Source organism: Anabrus simplex, chromosome 2 (genome assembly GCF_040414725.1).
Source record: "Anabrus simplex isolate iqAnaSimp1 chromosome 2, ASM4041472v1, whole genome shotgun sequence".
In the NCBI taxonomy this organism is placed as follows: domain Eukaryota; kingdom Metazoa; phylum Arthropoda; class Insecta; order Orthoptera; family Tettigoniidae; genus Anabrus; species Anabrus simplex.
In genome coordinates this window covers 657,293,228-657,312,683 of record NC_090266.1, presented here as the reverse complement: position 1 = coordinate 657,312,683, position 19,456 = coordinate 657,293,228, and the positions used below count along the sequence as shown (strand labels likewise).

The window sequence follows — 19,456 nt, the reverse complement described above, 5'->3', positions numbered from 1 at the left end:
AAAATGAAGGCACATGTATTAAAATTGAAATGTGTGTTTCTACACGAAGCCTTTCAGTGAATAAGTTTTCAGGAGAGTCTTACATAAGGTTTGAATAAATATGCTGAGGGGATTGAACAATCATTATCATAAAAGGAAATGCAGCTGTCCATAGAAACGACTGAAGTAAGAAGTACTGTAAACGTTGATTTCTTAAGCTTTCACCTTACCTCTCCTCGCTTATACATGTGGACACTAAAACCGAAATTGAATGAAACCGATTTTATTTTTTGGTATTTGCTTTAAGTCGCACAGACACAGATAGGTCTTACGACTACGATGGGACAGGAAAGGCGTAGGAGTGGAAAGGAAGCGGCAGTGGCCTTAAGATACAGCCCCAGCATTTGCCTGGTGTGAAAATGGGGAAACCACGGAGAACCATCTTCAGGGATGCCGACAGTGGGGTTCCAACCCTCTACCTTCCGGATGCAAGCTCACAGCTGTGCGACCCTAACCGCACGGCCAACTCGACCGGTAAACTGATTATTTCAAGTCTGTTTTTGGAGAATTAAGTAAATATATGAATGGATGAATGAATACATAAATGAGAGAACTAAGGTATTAAGTTTATCATTTTCAAGGAAAGCACAGTCTGCGCCAGAAAAGGACAATAGTTTGAATCATTTAAACGAAAACTGTTTCAGACAACAGGAGTTTCAAGACTCCGCGCAGTATAAAAACTTCCTCTTAAGGGAAATATTTTCTCATGTGAAATACCGGACTACGTAAATATAGGGCATCAAAATTAAATACAAAGTCTTATAGGCATCACAGAAGAGACGAAAACAAATTCTTTTGTCAAATAACCATGCATCTGAAACGAATTATTTACTGACAGTCAGAAAGTATATTATAAGGATACAAATCATGACCTCGTTCTTCAAAACAATAACACATATTCTGTTAAATATGCAATGAAGTCAAGTGTGTAATGTGCTATTACAACATGCACTACAGTTTCGTTTGTTTAGAGCAGAGCGAGAGTGTATCTGACATAAACTGCATCACAGGAGCAGCTCGTCGCTCGGGTGCTTGCACCTGCGCATGCCAGAGGTCTTCCAAAGTAACACGTCCTTACAGAGCGTGTATTGGAGGACGTACTTTTGAACAGTGTTTCTATGAAATCTGCTCGTAATTTTTTATTCTCAACCACATCAAAAGGTTAATCTAATGATTTCCGATCTATAGTTGATAAAAATTATCGGTTTTTATTTTTTTATCATCTTTAGATGTTTTTTGAGTATTCACTTTTGATACACTGTATCTGAAAAACAATGAATAAATAAGACTTCAGTGTGTGTAAATCAGTCAAGCACATATACATCGTGTAACTGAAAGAAGGAACGTCCGCCTAACAGGTGATAGACTTTCGAAGCAATTTCAGCTATCTTTAAATGTAAAATTAAATAAATAATTTGTAGATTTTCTGTAACTATTCAGGCAGCAGTAGAAAACTAAGTCTACTGTAGCTATAGGGGGTGGGGGGTTGTGGCAAGGCAAGATCGGTGAGGGGAAATAGTTGCGTAATCCAAAAATAACTTTGCCTGTTGGCAGGGGTGAAAATAGCGGTGTTAGTCTTGTAAAGACCCTACGTAAACAAATTGCTCTTGCTGCAACAGCACATAGAGGATTGGGATGTTTGGACCGGTAGTACAGTGTAGCCTAGCAAGTGGGTGTGGAACATAGATTTGATTGATTCTTTAAAGGAAAAAATGTCAATTACCATCCCAGTGTGGAAGTATGTTTCAAAACATGAATTGCCTGTTAAGTACTGTCTACATGTCACATGGTCCTACAGAGATCTGAACGCAAGGATCAATGGGGAATGGCTAGGAAGAACAGAATAGCTCTTTGCTCTGCGGAGGGTTAAGGGATGAAATAAAAGGAAATAAAGCTCCTGACTGTGCTGAGGAATAAACGACGAATGTAAAATGCACGGTGTGGACAGATGACCCACCCTTAAGGAAGTTCTTCTCCCGCAGTCAGAAAGCATGCTTTGGCAAACGAAGACAACTTGCTCGCGCACGTTTACATTGATAGTCACTTATTATTTCGGCTGCAGCATCGAATACACGCCTTTGAAGGTCGTCACGGTTCTATACTTCACTTCCGTAAACAAATTCCTTCATATGGCTCCAGAGTTATAAATCAAACTAATTTAAATCGGGCTTCGAGCTGGCCATCGCGTAGGGCAATTTTGACCAGTCCAGCGGTCCGTAAGTGTATTGTCTAAAAACTTAGTCTAGCTTCTCCTAGACGTTAACATCTCCACATACTCGTTGCTGGAATGCATCATGGGTCAGTGAACAAGTTTTGTGTAGTGTTGTGACTTGCCTCAAAAGAGGGGAGTTCCCGCACCTACATGCCTATCTACCGTTGCATGTTGTTATCGTTCCAATGGTGCACACTTTCCCGTATCTCTGGTTTACCAAATTGGGAACATGTACGACGTAGCTAACTAGTCGCATTTGTCCTACCAACAGACAATCGAATCCTTATCTTCGTCCAACCCAGCTCCATACTCTATGCTACGGTACATACGGCCCTTTACAGGGCCAAATAAATGTTCGTGGAAGCTATAAAATATACAATCTTACCACATCCCAGATAATTTGGCGGTAAAAAGGAAAATGCGTGCGTGAGATTCGAACCTTCTAGTACTGTCCTATCACATCTCCCACCGCGCCTTTGCCATGTTCGCTGCTGCGAGGCTTGACATGCAGTTCATAATGAAATAATAGTGGCGCTCACGATACCTGCAGTCTTCTAGCCCGTAACCACACATCTCGTTATATTACCCCAGTTCCGGAAGTCGGACCGATGGGATGCCTAAAACTAGATAGCAAGAGGCCGGTGGACCACCCGGTGTAGGTCCTCTGTCCCCCGGAAATCTTAATGTCATGTATTCGTCGTAAGACTTTTACACTAATTGGAACTGTCATGTCTCTGCATTAAATATTTCCGACCGTAGTTGGTCTCCCTGTATTGAAATCGCATACCTTTCAATATTCTTAACGAGGTGGAACCATTACAAGATAATTTTCATCAGACCTACAGATATTTTTTTGAGTAGTTGGAAATTCTCCCTTATAAAATTCAGACAATCTTATGTCTTTGTCGCTGTAAACTAAATGTGATTGTTTTGGAAAACCCTGTTTCCTGGGTGTCTAAAACGTTGGAGTACCTGGCAAGTTACACTTCTTGAAGCCCGGCTGAGTGGCTCAGACGGTTGAGGCACTGGACTTACGACAACTTGTAAGGTTCGATCCAGGCTCAGTTCCATGGTGTTTGAACGTGTTCAGGTACGTCAGCCTCGTTGGTAGATTTACTGGCACGTAAATTCCTGCGGGACAAAATTCCGGCACCTTGGCGTCTTCGAAACTGTCGAAAGTAGTTAGTGGGACGAATAACAATAACATTAGACATCTTGGACTCCTGACATACACGTGGCACAGTGGATTTATTTACGCTATACCTTTAGCAGTCAGAATTTGACTCTTAGAAAAATAAAATTCGCTCTTAATTCTTCACTGGAGCAATCCTTAATGAAACTGTACGCACGAAACATTACGCTCAGAGACAGCCTTCGTAAAATCACTTACCCTCTTCCAACCGTGTTACCAGTGCTCGTTGTCTATTTATAAAGCAGCGTGTTTGCAATAAACACATGCATAAGGAAAGACTGACATACGTGAACGCACAACACCTTTAAAGAAAAATATATTATCTCTATGACGGCAGGCCTGTAGTCTTCCTACACGGATATAGAAATAGACAGGAGTGAAATAACAGCACTCTGTTATATGTATCACTAAGTCAGAATTGAGAGGTGAGGATTTATACACGATGGGTAAAGCATGCGTTACTTACAGATCTCAGTGCTGACTGGAGGAACATACCGCAAAAAGGGATCTTACCTTCACTGCAGATTATACACAATTCACAAAATTAGGGGAACATGTTTTGTAACGTCTGGTATGTGAACGTTAATGTGGTAGATGGGGTTCCAATGGTCGTACAGCATACCTTGAGACCTTAGGTACTCAGAGTATGTCAAATCTAAGTTATAATCCATTTGTAGGCGTAGCCATGCATTAAAACTCAGGTGACCCCTCAAAACAAAGTGAATAGCGGTGCGTCCGTGTGTTGCTGTGAGGTACACAGACTACTGCGGTCATATGAGCACGTTGTATGTCAACCAGCACATCCCATGAGACATCTTAACGAGGTTGAAGTCGCAAGGGCCGTCACTTTGATCCAGGAAAGATGGACCTTTTTGTCGTGTTGCTGTGGATCTCAATGTACCTCTTCCAGTTATTCAACGCTTCTGGAATCTCTACAATGAGACAGGTCAGTTCACAAGAATGGTTGGACAAGGTCGTGGACGCATGACAACCCCACAGGATGACCGATATCTGACCATCTGTGCGTTGCGGCGTCGTTCAGAAACTGTCAGAGAACTGCAACAAGACATCAGGAGGGTCACTGCAGTCACGGTGTCTGACCAGACAGTAAGGAACAGGTTAAGAGAAGTCTCCTTACGACACAGACGTCCTGTTCCACTGCCTCCTTTAACGCAGCGACATCGCGCATCTTGCTTTCTGTTTGCCCGTACCCATGTCAACTGGCAACTTCGCCAATGGAGACCTGTATTGTTCACAGAAGAGTCCAGATTTCTCCTGACACAGCGTGATGGACGTCAACGTGTATGGAGACGCCGTGGTGAGCAGTACATGCCAAATGTTGTCCAGGAAGGCGACCAGTTCGGACAAGGTTCTGTGATGGTGTGGGGTGGCATAAGTATTGATGGCCTTACGGATCTTGTCGTCCGTGGTAATCTTACCGCTGGGGGGTACATCGAGCAGATACTGCTACAGCATGTGTTTGTTGCTGCATACGGTGTTGACCCTGAATTCGTACTAATGCACGACAATGCTCATGTAGCGCGCATCACCAGAGCTGTCTTGCGAGAACTGGACATTCAAGTGATGGAATGGCCAGCAGTGAGTCCCGACCTTAATCTCATCGAGCATGTGGGGGATGGGCTTGAAAGAAGTGTTCGTGGGCGTCCTGTTCCAGCGTAGATTCTCAAAGACCTCGAACAGGCTCTCATTGAAGAATAGGGCCTGATACCGCAACGTGACCTCGTCGACTTGTACGGAGCATGCCACGTAGGCGCCAAGCTGTGATAAATGCTTGTGGAAGACATACACCGTACTGAAGCTCTTGAACTGATAAAAATCCACCCTGGAGGACTGTTAAAACTTTTTCTCCCGTATTTGGACATTACCGTTTGTGTTCTTTAAATGAACACGAATCAATCTGTTCTTTTGTATACTTCAACGGTAAATAAAAAAGGTTTAGTTGGTAATATACCTGGGTGTGAGGTATTGTTTTTTTTTTTTGCTAGGGGCTTTACGTCGCGCCGACACAGATAGGTCTTATGGCGACGATGGGATAGGAAAGGGCCTAGGAGTTGGAAGGAAGCGGCCGTGGCCTTAATTAAGGTACAGCCCCAGCATTTGCCTGGTGTGAAAATGGGAAACCACGGAAAACCATTTTCAGGGCTGCCGATAGTGGGATTCGAACCTACTATCTCCCGGATGCAAGCTCACAGCCGCGCGCCTCTACGCGCACAGCCAACTCGCCCGGTGAGGTATTGTTTTGTGGAGCATAGCATACCTTCAAAAACATGTTCCCCTAATTTTTTTGAACTGTGTATTTTGATTTAATATGCTGTAACTCTAAAACTACTGGAGATAAATGTGCGCAGATTTCTTCAGTCCTTGGTAGAACTGTTCTCCATATCGACAGCTTACTGTCCGCCTTGTATTGTCATTAAGAGGCGATGAAAAATGAAATGGCGTATGGCTTTTAGTGCCGGGATATCCCAGGACGGGTTCGGCTCGCCAGGTGCAGGTCTTTCTATTTGACTCCCGTAAGCGACCTGCGCGTCGTGATGAGGATGAAATGATGAAGACAACACATACACCCAGCCCCCGTGCCATTGGAATTATCCAATTAAGGTTAAAATCCCCGACCCGGCCGGGAATCGAACCCGGGACCCTCTGAACCGAAGGCCAGTACGCTGACCGTTCAGCCAACGAGTCGGACAAGAGGCGATGATATTCCCAGTAGCTTAGCCAGGATCGACCGATGAGTTGTATTAGTTACAATATGATGGTGGAACGTGTGTGTGTGTGTGTGTGTGTGTGTGTGTGTGTGTGTGTGTGCATGGATACAGTAAGTGTTATAATAAGGACACTGATACAATTCAATTATGTTGATATTCAGGAAGCAGCACATTAAATACAGAACAAGAACAATATGATCAAAGTAAACCGTTTTACAGTGAATGATACATTCAGGTTACAATCTATAAAGTTCAACTTTCGAGGATTCTTAGAAAATAGATTCAAGAGATCTGTTGATTGAATGTTCAAAAGAGCCAACCCACTGAGTAGGCTTTCACTTGTTCGTCAGTTTTTATTTTATTTTCGTCAAATTTCCACGGGGGCGAGGGTTTCGAACCCCTGTTTCACTGCGAACACGACTAAGCTGGGCAACACTGCGAATGCTTGATTGGTCACTGCTGGGATGAGTGAACTGCCTGCTACAGTGCTACATGAAGAATGATCTGCCGTTCCCTGGAGAGTTTAGACAGCTCGTGGACAGCCTCCCTGCAGAATTCGAGCTGCAATAGAGAACAAAATGTGGATAGGTCTACCCACCTCGTTAATTGCGACGCAGGGCAGATTATAGAGGAATAATTTCGAGTGGGTGTCCGGGTGCTTTTGATCAGATAGTGTATTTACCAATCATAGAGTAACATCCAAAATGTCTACTCTCTCCTTAACAGAAATAAGTTTTTGGTTAAGAAGGCGGCCATATTTTTTCAATATTGACTCAACAAAACTTAAAAGCTTTTCAGTCTCTCGAAACAATGATTAAAACACATGTACCGTAACACTGTAGCAATCCATAAATATATAGGCTAATAAAGAACCTAAAAGTAACTTGTGCCAGGCTGAGTGGCTCAGACGGTTAAGGCGCTGGCCTTCTAACCCCAACTTGGCAGGTTCGATCCTGGCTCAGTCCGGTGGTATTTGAAGGTGCTCAAATACGACAGCCCCGTGTCGGTAGATTTACTGGCACGTAAAAGAACTCCTGCGGGACTAAATTCCGGCACCTCGGCGTCTCCGAAGACCTTAAAAAGTAGTTAGTGGGACGTAAAGCAAATAGCATTATTATTATTATTAAAAGTAACTTGTAATGTTATACGTGTTTTAATTAGTGTTTTGACATACTGAACAACTTTAAAGTTGTATTGAATTAAGAGCTATACAATAAAACAATTGTCTAGTGTATCACATGTTCTTTGGTGTAATTTTAATCTCGAGCCCGTTCTATTCTATTTCCAGCCCTGATGGTAATCGACAGAGGGTGGACCGGAAGGATTTAGTCCGCATATATTTAAGCAGCGGTGCACACAGAGGTAAATATTGTCTTCATCTATCATTTTTAATTAGATATCTTTAATTTTCACTTATTTTAACATCGGTTACGCAGAATTAATTTAAGAATCTTGCACACAAGACTTTTAGAAAATCGAAGGGAAACAAGATTATGATCCTAAAATATGCACATATATATATTTAAAGGGATATATGAAAAGTTCAGCCAGTAGGATTAGCGATCACTGGGAAAATCATGAAATCTACAGCCAGTAGATAGTTAAGCATTTCCAGCCAGCTTGGCCAGTAATGACGAGCTCAAGTGCCATCAGAACACACAGTGAAGCGAAAAAAATTCAGGGCAGATAACGCACCATCACCAGGTTCAGCGGGTATAGACAAAGCATAGCAGTACAGCAATGCGCTTGATATTATCGACCTCATGACCATGTACCGATGTAAAATTTTACCCTCTTCCAAATTATTTTATCCAATGAATGTAACGTAAGGTATTCGATATGCTTAAGCATTTGATGTTGATTAGGGCCTGGATGTTCATGACATGTCATATTTTTTATGTTCTTTCCATGGAAAATAAAAGTTAAGCATGGTTTTATCTACAGTGACTAAAATTATGCAATTTTTAGGGGTCCCATAGTAATAGTTTGGCTTTTCTTAACGATTTTTGTCATGTCCAGGGAATTGTTCATATTATGATCATATTTCCCCGAGAATTTTTAAATTTTTGTCATATTTGTAAATATTTCATTCCATTTTCTCATACCTGCTTGCAGTATTCTCCAGGACGGATTTTTCACGTCTCGTAATTGCTGTTTGTAATTTATTACAATTATCTTCCTTAGAAATATATCTTCATGTGAATTAGGAGGGTAAGCTGTATAGAAAAATGCATGAGGGACAGAAGGATGAGCCTCAATAGAACTCTTATGATTTGACGTATTTTAAATATGCCCCAATAACATCCTGCGATGTTAAGCGGTCTTTTCCTCATTACAAGTGAATGTTGCGTGAAAATAGGAAATCGCTCTAATTTGAACACTTTAAAATGTATGTAATTTGCTATTGCAATTCTTTTTCATCGCCCATCAAAATGTGACATTCATTTCATTCTGTGCAGAGTCGAGAGTTAACTCTGAATAAAGTACTTAAATAAACTCAAAATATCGTATAATAAAAAATATTATGTCTGTTTATTTAATGTGCTAGATTCTAAAGGTATATTTTCAATATTATGCTAATTTACAGTGGCAAGATTTTCAAGATTTTGAAAATGTTACCAAATATTTTGAAGTTATATTTATCATATTTTAATACATTATTAGGTCATTTATATGCTTACATATTTCTAACATTTTTAGGTCAAAAACATCCGGGCCCTAAAGATTTATTCCCTTTGCGTATGCAACCCAACGATACAAAGGCATACTGTCCTGAACACTTTCCGCAGCGAACTAAGTATCACTGGGCTTAGGATAGAGAAAGTGAAGTCTTTCTGCAGATTAAGGATTTAAGGATGGAGAATTTCCAGGACGAGAAAATTGTACAAAAGCAGTCAACATCGACATTATTACTGAAAAGTTTCAGATGATACTTACCATAGAAAGAGTAAGGGAGGCACACACGGATGCTGTAGTGGAAAAGGCAGGGGAATGCTCACCTACAACGATGTGTGAAAATGGTGAGGGAGGGGGGGGGGGGAAGCGATAACCTTCTTAGATTTATGGAGTCTAGATAGCTTGAAAACTTGAAAGAAAGCGTATCTATAATAGCTCAAAAGAGCTGGAAATATTCATGGATCAGAGCTGAACTAATCATTGTAGAGTCCAAGAAGAAATCGTAGGAAGAGATTAATAATAATCTGCAACGGGTTGGTCGATTGGCAGGGATACTCTTCTGGACTGTAATAAAATAACTTCAGAAATTGGAGGATCAACTCATTTTAGATACCAAGTATCGCTGAACAGATCAGATGAAAGGAACATTTTGCGAATGTTTTCAGCATAAAAGGAAATCTCCGTGTTCAAGTCCCGAACAATGGAGTTCATACGGGGGAAGAAACTGGTGGCAGTGAAATTACGCAGGAAGGAGTGAAAAGGATGATCAACAAACTACATAAACAACGGGAATGGATGAAATGAGATCTGAAATGTTGAAATAGTGGGAAGACAGGGATGAATTGACTTCATGAAATAAGAGTAGTAGCACGGAATAAGAGTAGGGTACACCAAGCTCGATAGCTGCAGTCGCTTAAGTGCGGCCAGTATCCAGTAATCGGGAGATAGTGGGTTCGAGACCCACTGTCGACAGCCCTGAAGATGGTTTTCCGTGGTTTCCCATTTTCACACCAGGCAAATGCCGGGGCTGTACCTTAAGGCCACGGCCGCTTCCTTTCATTTCCTACGCCTTTCCCATCCCATCGTCGCCATAAGACATATCTGTGTCGGTGCGACAAAAGCAAAAAAAAAAAAAAAAAAAAATGTAGGGTACCTTTTGATAGGAAGAAAGCGGTAATTTGCCCCCTGTCTGTCGTATCCTTTGAGCATGTTGGTGAGTTCTTCATATCGCGGCGTACCTCTTCTCTCATGAGTCGCCGTATCGTCCGCTACATTTTGATAGGGTACAACTAGGCCTACTCTACATTACAAAATGAAAAGACTTGAGTTCTACTTTGCTACACATGAATTTATTGTAGCGCCAACGCCAAAAATAAAAATAAAAATAAAAATAAAAATGAAAATTTAAAATCATAAAGTACAACAATCTATATAGATAACTTGTGCTGACTGACTGATTCATCATCGCCGAGCCAAAACTGTTGGACATAAATGAAATTTTGGGGATACATTCATATTAAGATATAGGTGATCAGTAAGGGATGATTTTTGGATACTCCGTCGCTAAGGGGTTGAAAAGGGGGATGAATTTTTAAAATGAGTGTATCTATCTCTCGGAAGCTGAACAGTTTAAAGACATGAGAACTGGTATTTGAAATCTCCTTCAAAAATAAAGAAACATGTATTTTCTGTTTTTGGAAAATATACTTACCAGATGGTGAACAGGGGTGACATAATGGGGTGAATTCTTAAAATGAGTATATCTCATAAATGGAACATGTTAGACGTATAAATTGGTATTTTTAATCTCTCTTAAAAATAAAGTTGCACGTACTTTTTCGTTTTCGTAAAATCCACTTAAAAGGGGTTGTAAAAAGTACTCAAAAGGGGTTGAATTATTTTTATAAGGATACTGAAGGTGTTAGACATGGAACATTCGTATTTGGAATCTTCTTTAAAAATAAAGAAATACGCATTCATTTGTATTCGGAATATCCAATTAAGGGTGGGTAAATGAATAGAAAAATGAGTTTAATTATTTGTATGAGGATTCTCATATCACAAAAAGCGAAGGATGTTACGGACGTGAAAAATGGGTATTTTAATCTCCTTCAAAAATAAAGAAACGCGCATTTCTTGTTGAGGAGAGGGAATCAACTTAAGGGGTGTGTAAAAGGAGTTCAATTCTATTTATGAGGATACAAATAAGGAGTGGAAATACACCGTTTAAGGGGTTTTCAGTGGGGGATGAGGAATGATGAAAAAATGTTTATATTGAACCCTTGAACTTATCGTTCCATCGTTGGTCGTCTGACTTGGCTGCTTCAGTAGAGTAATATCGTACTCTTCGATCTTGGGGGACGTTGAGTTTTTTTCTGTCACTTCAACGACCAAACGATAGGGTTCAGAGGAGAGCATGACTACTTCAAATAAGGAGCAAACATGTTCTTACTACAATATTTATTCAGCTTAAATCACGATAATTTTACAACTCGGCCAGAAAAATCACTAAAAATTTTCACAGTATGTTTTAACGCAGTCACAATGCATAACGCGAGTGGTAAAGTGTTATTAAAATTGTTTATTATTGTCATTCAAGGATAAAAATGTATTGTAAAATTCGCGGATATCAAAAGCCAGAGAACGAGAATAAAACCTGAAAATCGGGCACCATTGGTCCAAACGATAGTTAACCCACACAAGCCGTGGAAAATCTGACCTTCAAAAAGTAGAATTCCAGATTTACATTTAATTAAGGTTATCCACCAGTCTAGTATTATATCAGATATAGGAACATACCCCGAATGGATCCTTGATCGAACCAAATCGACTATCAGTTGCTTTGGATAGGTTGCGAAATATTACTAGAAAGCATTGTGTTCATTACAAGTTAACAGCAATTGTCACAATCAAAAATAAAATTCCACCATGTATTGTAATTTCGTCACACCCTTAAGTTACAGAGCGATTCCCGATGCTGAGACGTGCCTCACCCGAAACAGATATTCAGAAGGAACCAACAACGCTTGATCCGATGGGATCTTACGTTCTGAAGAAACAAAACTGCGAATTGCAGAAGAACATTAATTCATTATGCATTTAGAAGAATTGCCAAACACTGAAGTTAAAGAAAAGTGATAAATGACTGGAAAATCTTCTTACTAAACCAACTTTCAGGTCATAAAACAATTACGTCGTTACGTTCGGTAAAATAAAAGGTCTCAATATAACACAAATGAAAGTAAATCTTTCCAATTTTCTGTAACTACGACTACCATTACAAAGCTGTCTACGTACACTTCTCCCATTAAACTAAACCACAAGTGATCGGTAGGGCAATGTCTCGCATAAATAATGTTAGTAACGAAAAATGAAAATAAAATGTATATTAACAGCTGACGAATCGAAACCGCATTCGGAGTGTAAATCCTACAAAAATGAACTGACAACACACTGCACTATCATAACATCGGACACCCGAACAACAAATCTTAAAGTAAAGGAAAGTAAATAATTATGAATAAAAGTTCATCGAACTTGAACACGCGCGGCTAAACAGTATTTATCAGTCTCAATTAGCTAGGATTCCATGTGGGACAACCTTTACATTCATGCCACTTCTGATGAAACGCTGTTACGGGAGCACCTTCTGGCTGTTAAGAATTACGCCGGAACGTGGCCTGAATAGTACCTACTAACATCTTTCACATTCGCATCCACTACTGCAAACACTAACATCGTTCAAGTCGATACGCAAAAATGCCTAACTTATGACTGTCTTGGCTATGTACAGAGATCCCAATCCTGTCGTCGGCGCCGATTACCTTAGATGTTAAGCCCCTTTAAACAAGAAGCATCATAATCATCAATCCTGTCGTCGAGCCAACTTTACAGTGTCTACTCATCCTTAAATTATATAATACACACAGCATCCTAAATCTATCGTTGAGCCAACTTCATGGTATGTACAAATCATTCATACTATCAGGCGAAATCAAAATTTTCATACAATGTCCGCATATTTAGGTCTCATCCTCGTTGAAACTCTAACACATTAAGTGAAATTCCCTACAAAAAGTGAACTCGAACCTGGAAATATTACGGTGTCTTTCCTACAATAAAGCGTGAAATCGAAGTTAAACATGTCCTAATAGTTTAATCTATTCCTCAATACAATCTCAACACATGCAGTGAAATTCGCTAAATAAAATACTAGACTCTCGTTTTATATTACATAATATCGCTGAAAAAAATATCAGTACCATCACGATATGCACGGCACAACTAGCGTGTGAGGCTCCAACTGAACTTCCATGTTAACACTCTAAACAGGCATTACCGTAAACTGTCCAGAGAAGTAACTTTCAATCAGTCTACTTAAACTATAATTTTAATAAAATTCACTTTTTACACCCGCAGTGTTTCTAGTCAGCGATAATTTCGTCCTGAAAGATACAGAATAGAATTAAATTTATTATAATAACTAGCAAGGTACCCGTGCTTCGCTACGGTACTATACTGAAATTTATAATTGAATGCTTATTATTTTAGATACATAATCCGCCGAAATTCGCGATCTGACTCGTTTTCAGCGAGAATCCACCAAAATTCCCGATCTGACTCGTTTTCTATTAGATTACGGCACGCTTCCTCCCATTTTTCAATCTTCCTTTCCAGCAATCGATTTCGTACTTCCCGAGCTAGGCTCAGGTATTCTTCCCGGTCAGTTGTGTCCGTAAATCTTTGCCATACCGTATTTTCATATAATCATTTTTAATCTGGATAAAATCCTTCAGGAGATCCGGCGTGGAGTCATATTGGGTGCCTTGGCGGCACTGAACCCGCGGCCGGACTGCATTCTTAGTCATTACCCGTCCAGGAGCCGTTTCCAGCGCGGTGCGCACATTTGACTACGGTCCGGAACATTATTATTATTATTATTATTATTATTATTATTATTATTATTATTATTATTATTATTATTATTATTATTATGTGTTGCTGGGATGAATGATGACAGGGAAAACCGGAGTATCCGCAGAAAAATCTGTCCCGCCTCCGTTTTGTCCAGCACGAATGTCACATGGAGTGACCGTGATTTGAACCACGGAACCCAGCTGTGAGAGGCCGGCGCGCTGCCGCCTGAGCAACGGAGGATCCTTATAAGTACATTAAGAACAGTAAAATCAATTAGTCTCACCTCCTTTTACACCCCACCGCCGTTAAGTTTTTACTGCCAATCCCCCCCCCCCCAAAAATTAAAAGAAGGCGTGTTTCTTTATGTTTAAGGGAGATTCCAAACACCAATGTTCACGTCTATTACCTTCAGTTTTGAGATATAAGTATCCCCATAAATATAATTTATTGTCACTTCACTTCAAACTACTGCCCCCCCCCTAAGTGAATTTTCCCGCAAAAAATACGTGTTTCTTTAATAGTAAAGGATCTTCTAAATACCAATTATCACGACTCTAACTTCTTCACTTTTTGATTTGTGTGTCCCCATGAAAGGAATTCAACTCCTTTACACTCCCGCCCCAAGACGGTTTCCCCCCCAAAGCGCGCTTTTCTTTATTTTTAAAGGAGATCCAAATACGAATTCTCACGTCTGTAACAACTTTGGTTTTTATTAGATGCATATATTCTCATACAATTAAAGTCAATTAATTTTTCAATTCTTTCACCCACCTCCCCACCCCCACTTCATTGGATTTTCCGAGAATACGTGTTTCTTTACTTTTAAAGCAGATTGCAAATATCAAATTTCACGTCTGTAACATCTTCGTTTTTAAGATATCAGTAGCCTAATTAAAAGAATTCAACACCATTTTCAGTCACTTTCACCCCCCTCCACCCAAGTGGTATTTCCGAAAACTAAAAATACACGTTTCTTTATGTTTAATGGAGATAAAAATACCATTTTTCACTTCTGTAACATGTTGAGTTTTTTTAGATATACTGTAAAAATTCTCATTTTAAAATTTCACCCCTTTTGGGTTCCCCTTATGTGGAGTTTCCAAAAACATATCGCCTATGTTTCTTTACATTTACAGGAGATTCCAAACACCCACTTTTTACGTCTGTAAAATTTTACGTGTCCAAGAAATTCTTTCAAAAAATTCACCCCAATTTGTCACTTCTGTTTAACCGCCATTAATTGGATTTTCCAAGAACTAAAAAAATACGTGTTTCTTTATTTTTAAAGGATATCCCATATACAAAATTTCAGTTCTGTAATATGTTCCGTTTCTGAGATATATGTATCCTCATTAAAGGCATTCAACCCATTTTTCACCCTTTTAAACCCCTCCTATTGGGATTTTCCGAAAACAAAAGAATACGTGTTTCTTTATTTCTAAAGGAGATTCTAAATACCAATTTTCACATCTATAAGCTTTAAAAGTTTTGAGATATAGATACACTCATTTTAAAATATTACCCCCTTTTCACCCCCCTTAATTGGATTTTCCAGAAACAAAAAATACGTGTTTCTTTATTTTTAAAGGAGATCATAAACACCAATTTTCAGGTCTGTAATATCTTTAGTTTCTGAAATAGAAGTATCGTCATTAAAGGCATTCAACCCCTTTTTCACCCCTTTTCACCCCTCCTATTGCGATTTTCCGAAAACAAAAAATTACGTGTTTCTTTATGTTTAATGAAGATTCTAAATACCAATTTTTACATCTGCAAACTTTAAAAGTTTGGAGATATAGACACACTAATTTTAAAATTTCACCCCTCTTTTCACCCCCTTAGCGAAGGAATATCCAAAAATCCTCTCTTAGCGAGCACTTACATCTTAATATGAATATATCCCCAAAATTTCATTTCTTTACGTCCAGTAGTTTTGGCTCTGCGATGATGAATCAGTCAGTCAGTCAGGACAAGTTATTTTATATATATATAGATTATCTTGACCGTGTGTCAGAAGACATTTCGTTCGTGAGGTCGTCTATCACAAAATGGACTTAGCTGGTATCAAATAGAACCGTCACTTAGACTTACTGCCGTTACCTACAGTGTTACATAAAATGGTAATCAGGGGAGAAACATAAAATTGTACTTAAAATAGGCGTTACAACCCGCTTACTTGTATTTGACAACCTTCAAATTCATCAACCATTCTGGATTGTTACAGGACATCGTTCGTCTTACACAGTCTGTCTCAGAAATATTACATCTCAACTTACACACCATGTTACAAAAGTTCCTCTGCATCGAAGTACAGGGCCTCTTATCCTCAGCATCCTGCTTATTCCACATCACTCATAAAATATAGGCTCACTCTGCCTTGTGACATCTTCGACAATTCTCATATTTCATTTTCCGTTACAATCCATTTTCTTCTCGTTTGAAACTTTTGAAATACAAGCGATTCCATGACCAACCAACTTTGTAATGCCACAATTAACTTCTCGAAATTTTCCTGACCTAGAGAGCAAAATAGCATACCGTGACTTTCTGTATCACAAATACACGGTGTCACAAAGTTTAAGTTTCCGAAAAATACTTTCTCATACGTCACTGGATTTCGATATAAGCCGAAAATCTCGCTTATAACCGCTGAACGCATAATTTATCTCAATTTTCTCCTGACGTCAGTATTATTTTTATTTATTATTATTATTATTTTATAATTTGGTATTTGACTTGTATCACACTCATAACGGTTATTTTATCGTTACCATTATTGTAACTTTTACCGGTCCGTATGTTATTTCACTGATTTTCATTGCACTATTTAACTTCACTTTTACATTACTTAAAGAAATTTAAACACATTTTAAAGTCTGGCGTGCTGACATAAAGGAAAATTCGCCTCCACACTAGAATAACACACTTCATCATCGCAATATTCTTGATTACACACGTCACGTATACAAAGCAATGTTCTGATTTATAAATTGATTTAAAGGGACAAGTATTTACATTTCTAAGTACAAAACATTTAAATCAGACAGACCTGTAATTGTAGTCGTTTCGCACGGCTTCATCTTGGCTTCATCTTGTGCCAGCCATCTCCAATTTAGTCCTTCATAATTGTAGGATACATTCTTCACTTAAATATTACCTTATACATACAGATTTTACACTTGACTTGAAGCAACACGTTACCATAAATTATTTTATACACATATAACTGTTAAACCGTCCCGCTTCATATCGAGAACTCAACTAATGCTGTTTGTGGAATCTTCCCCAACTCCCTTCTAACCAGATGTTCACAGGTGTGATTGACCGTGAGACACAAAGCTTATCTTCGTAAGACTATCGTCCTCCCTTACCGATTACAAAAACTAACATTGTCAGCAGCAATTCACAAAAACTCTATGAATCTGATGTCTCCCTATGAGAAGTTCAGGAATCCTATAGCTATTAAACTTAGTTTTCTTCCCCGACCGTGATAGATGTCGTAACTACCATGTTTCAAATAGCTAATTTAGTCTTCGTTCACTATTTACGACTTGGTAAAATATTAGTCCTTCCAGCCAACTTGCATTAAAGATTCTACAAATCTATTTCGCCCACTTAGAGTCTTCTTGTGTTGCCTAACGTAGGTTCACACTCTCGGAATATAGAACGACGACTGACGCTCCTGGTTGAAGAGGAAGTATTTATGAATTTTCTACGGACGCTCCGCTTGGCGTTATGTACTACTACTACTACTACTAATAATAATAATAATAATAATAATAATGTTATTTGTTTTACGTACCACTAACTACTTGTTAAGGTCTTCGGAGACTCAGAGGTGTCGGAATTTAGTCCCGAAGAAGTTCTTTTACGTGCCAGTAAATCTACCGACACGAGGCTGTCGTATTTGAGCACCTTCAAATACCACCGGACTGAGCGAGGATCGAACCTGCCAAGTTGGGGTTAGAAGGCCAGCGCCTTAACCGTCTGAGCCACTCAGCCCGGCGGCGTTATGTACCATGGTGCAATCACTCAGGTTGAAGACCACTGGACCGATTCCTTGGAGACTCGCTCCAGGGATTCAACCTAATATTCCAGTCATGATCGTGTTGTTTGTTGATTTTCCCGTTACTTTAACGGGCGTAATTTTGTGCATTATGGTTGCCACTCATTTTGACTGAATGTCCTTGACACGTGTGCATTTTTCTTCCAGTATGGATGCCAACTTATTTCCAGGCCTAATTAAATACATTTCCACCCTGTGGACTTTAGTTTCATCAGATATTTCTCAAAATTCTTGATTTCTTATTTCTTTGTTAATGACAGTGCCGAAATCTCTAGCTATGAGGGTTATGATCCAGAATTTCATTATTAATTACCCGAGGTCTGCCGAAATGTTCCGACCTCGTTCAAATTGGTGGACCGCTCCCCGCTGTGAGTTGTCGCGCCACAGAACGTGAGATGAGCTTGCAATAAAAAATATGGTTGCACTAAATCTGTTAGTTTCAATTTTTTAGCAAAGTAGAATTATGGGTTCAATATGAGACCGTTTGAATTACGAAGTTAAAATGGCAAATGATATCATAGGTCTTAAATAACAGAAGGTATGAAACAAATTTAACCCCTCAGAGTTAAATGGGAGTTAAGATCTGAAAGCAAATATATTAATTCCTTCCTCTGAAACTGCTCAATGTACGAAGACAAAATTCCAAATAGCGGTGTATATTTTCAATACTAGGTGTAAAATGGGAAATATTTTTAAACGTTCCACCGCTAACGTGTCACAGGAGGTTAGCTCCGTAAACTGAATGTTTCATCCCTCCAAAACCGTTTGGCATGCAAAGTTGTAATTTTACGAGGAAGGACTTCTTTCATATCCTAGGTGTAAAATACCGTATACTTCAAAACTTTTCTCCCCTAAGAGGTTTAGATAGTAGTTGACTCTCAAAAACACAATATCCATTAATCCGAAACTGTTTCAGGCACGAACATATTTTTTTTTATGAAGGGTTGTCTTCTATATCCTAGATGTTAATAAATATTTGGCTTTTATGACTTGATGTTAAATCAGGTATGGATTAAAATATTAAAATTCTTTCGTACGAGGTTCAAGTCAGTGGTAGATTATAAAATAATAATTCCCCCAAAACCGTTTGATGTACGAACTGAGGACATATTTTAAAGGCTCAGCTGACAGTGGACTCTCCAAATGTAAAACTTTGAATATTAACTTTCATTTTAAAGCCGTAGCGGAGTATGGGTATCTTGCCAGTCCTACATGAAAATCCAAAACTATTACATAATACTGGACGCTTAGGGCGCTATTAGCGCAACTAGATGCTCCGACGAGTCACCAACCATTGGATAATTTTTTTAAATAATATTGTAGCGCCTCCGCGATCTGTAATTTATTTCGCCTTAATTTGATATATTTATTCGTTTTAGGCCAACTCAAGACCGTATCAGTACTTCTTAGCGTTCGTGTCTGTTCCACCATCACGGGTAAAAGGTTAAATAGATATGTACCTAATCTTCATATTTAGTCTAGTCATCCAGGAGCAGGTTTTCCTTATGCATATCCTTTAAAATCTATAGCAGACTGGGGGTTCATTGGAAGACCAGAGTATGTTATTTCCGTTCGTTTATGCAGTATACGTATTTATCCTACGACGGATAATAAGAGATGCTCAC

The 19,456-nt window shown here is 39.2% G+C and overlaps 1 protein-coding gene across 1 annotated transcript in view; it reads left to right on the top strand.

Moving 5' to 3' along the window:
* LOC136864327 (polyamine-transporting ATPase 13A3) overlaps positions 1-19,456 on the top strand; it is an 869,746-nt gene that overhangs the window by 422,404 nt on the left and 427,886 nt on the right. The window contains exon 6 of the mRNA XM_067141161.2: positions 7,461-7,534. Coding sequence (XP_066997262.2) covers positions 7,461-7,534 — 74 coding nt within the window. The remainder of the gene's footprint in view (positions 1-7,460; positions 7,535-19,456) is intronic.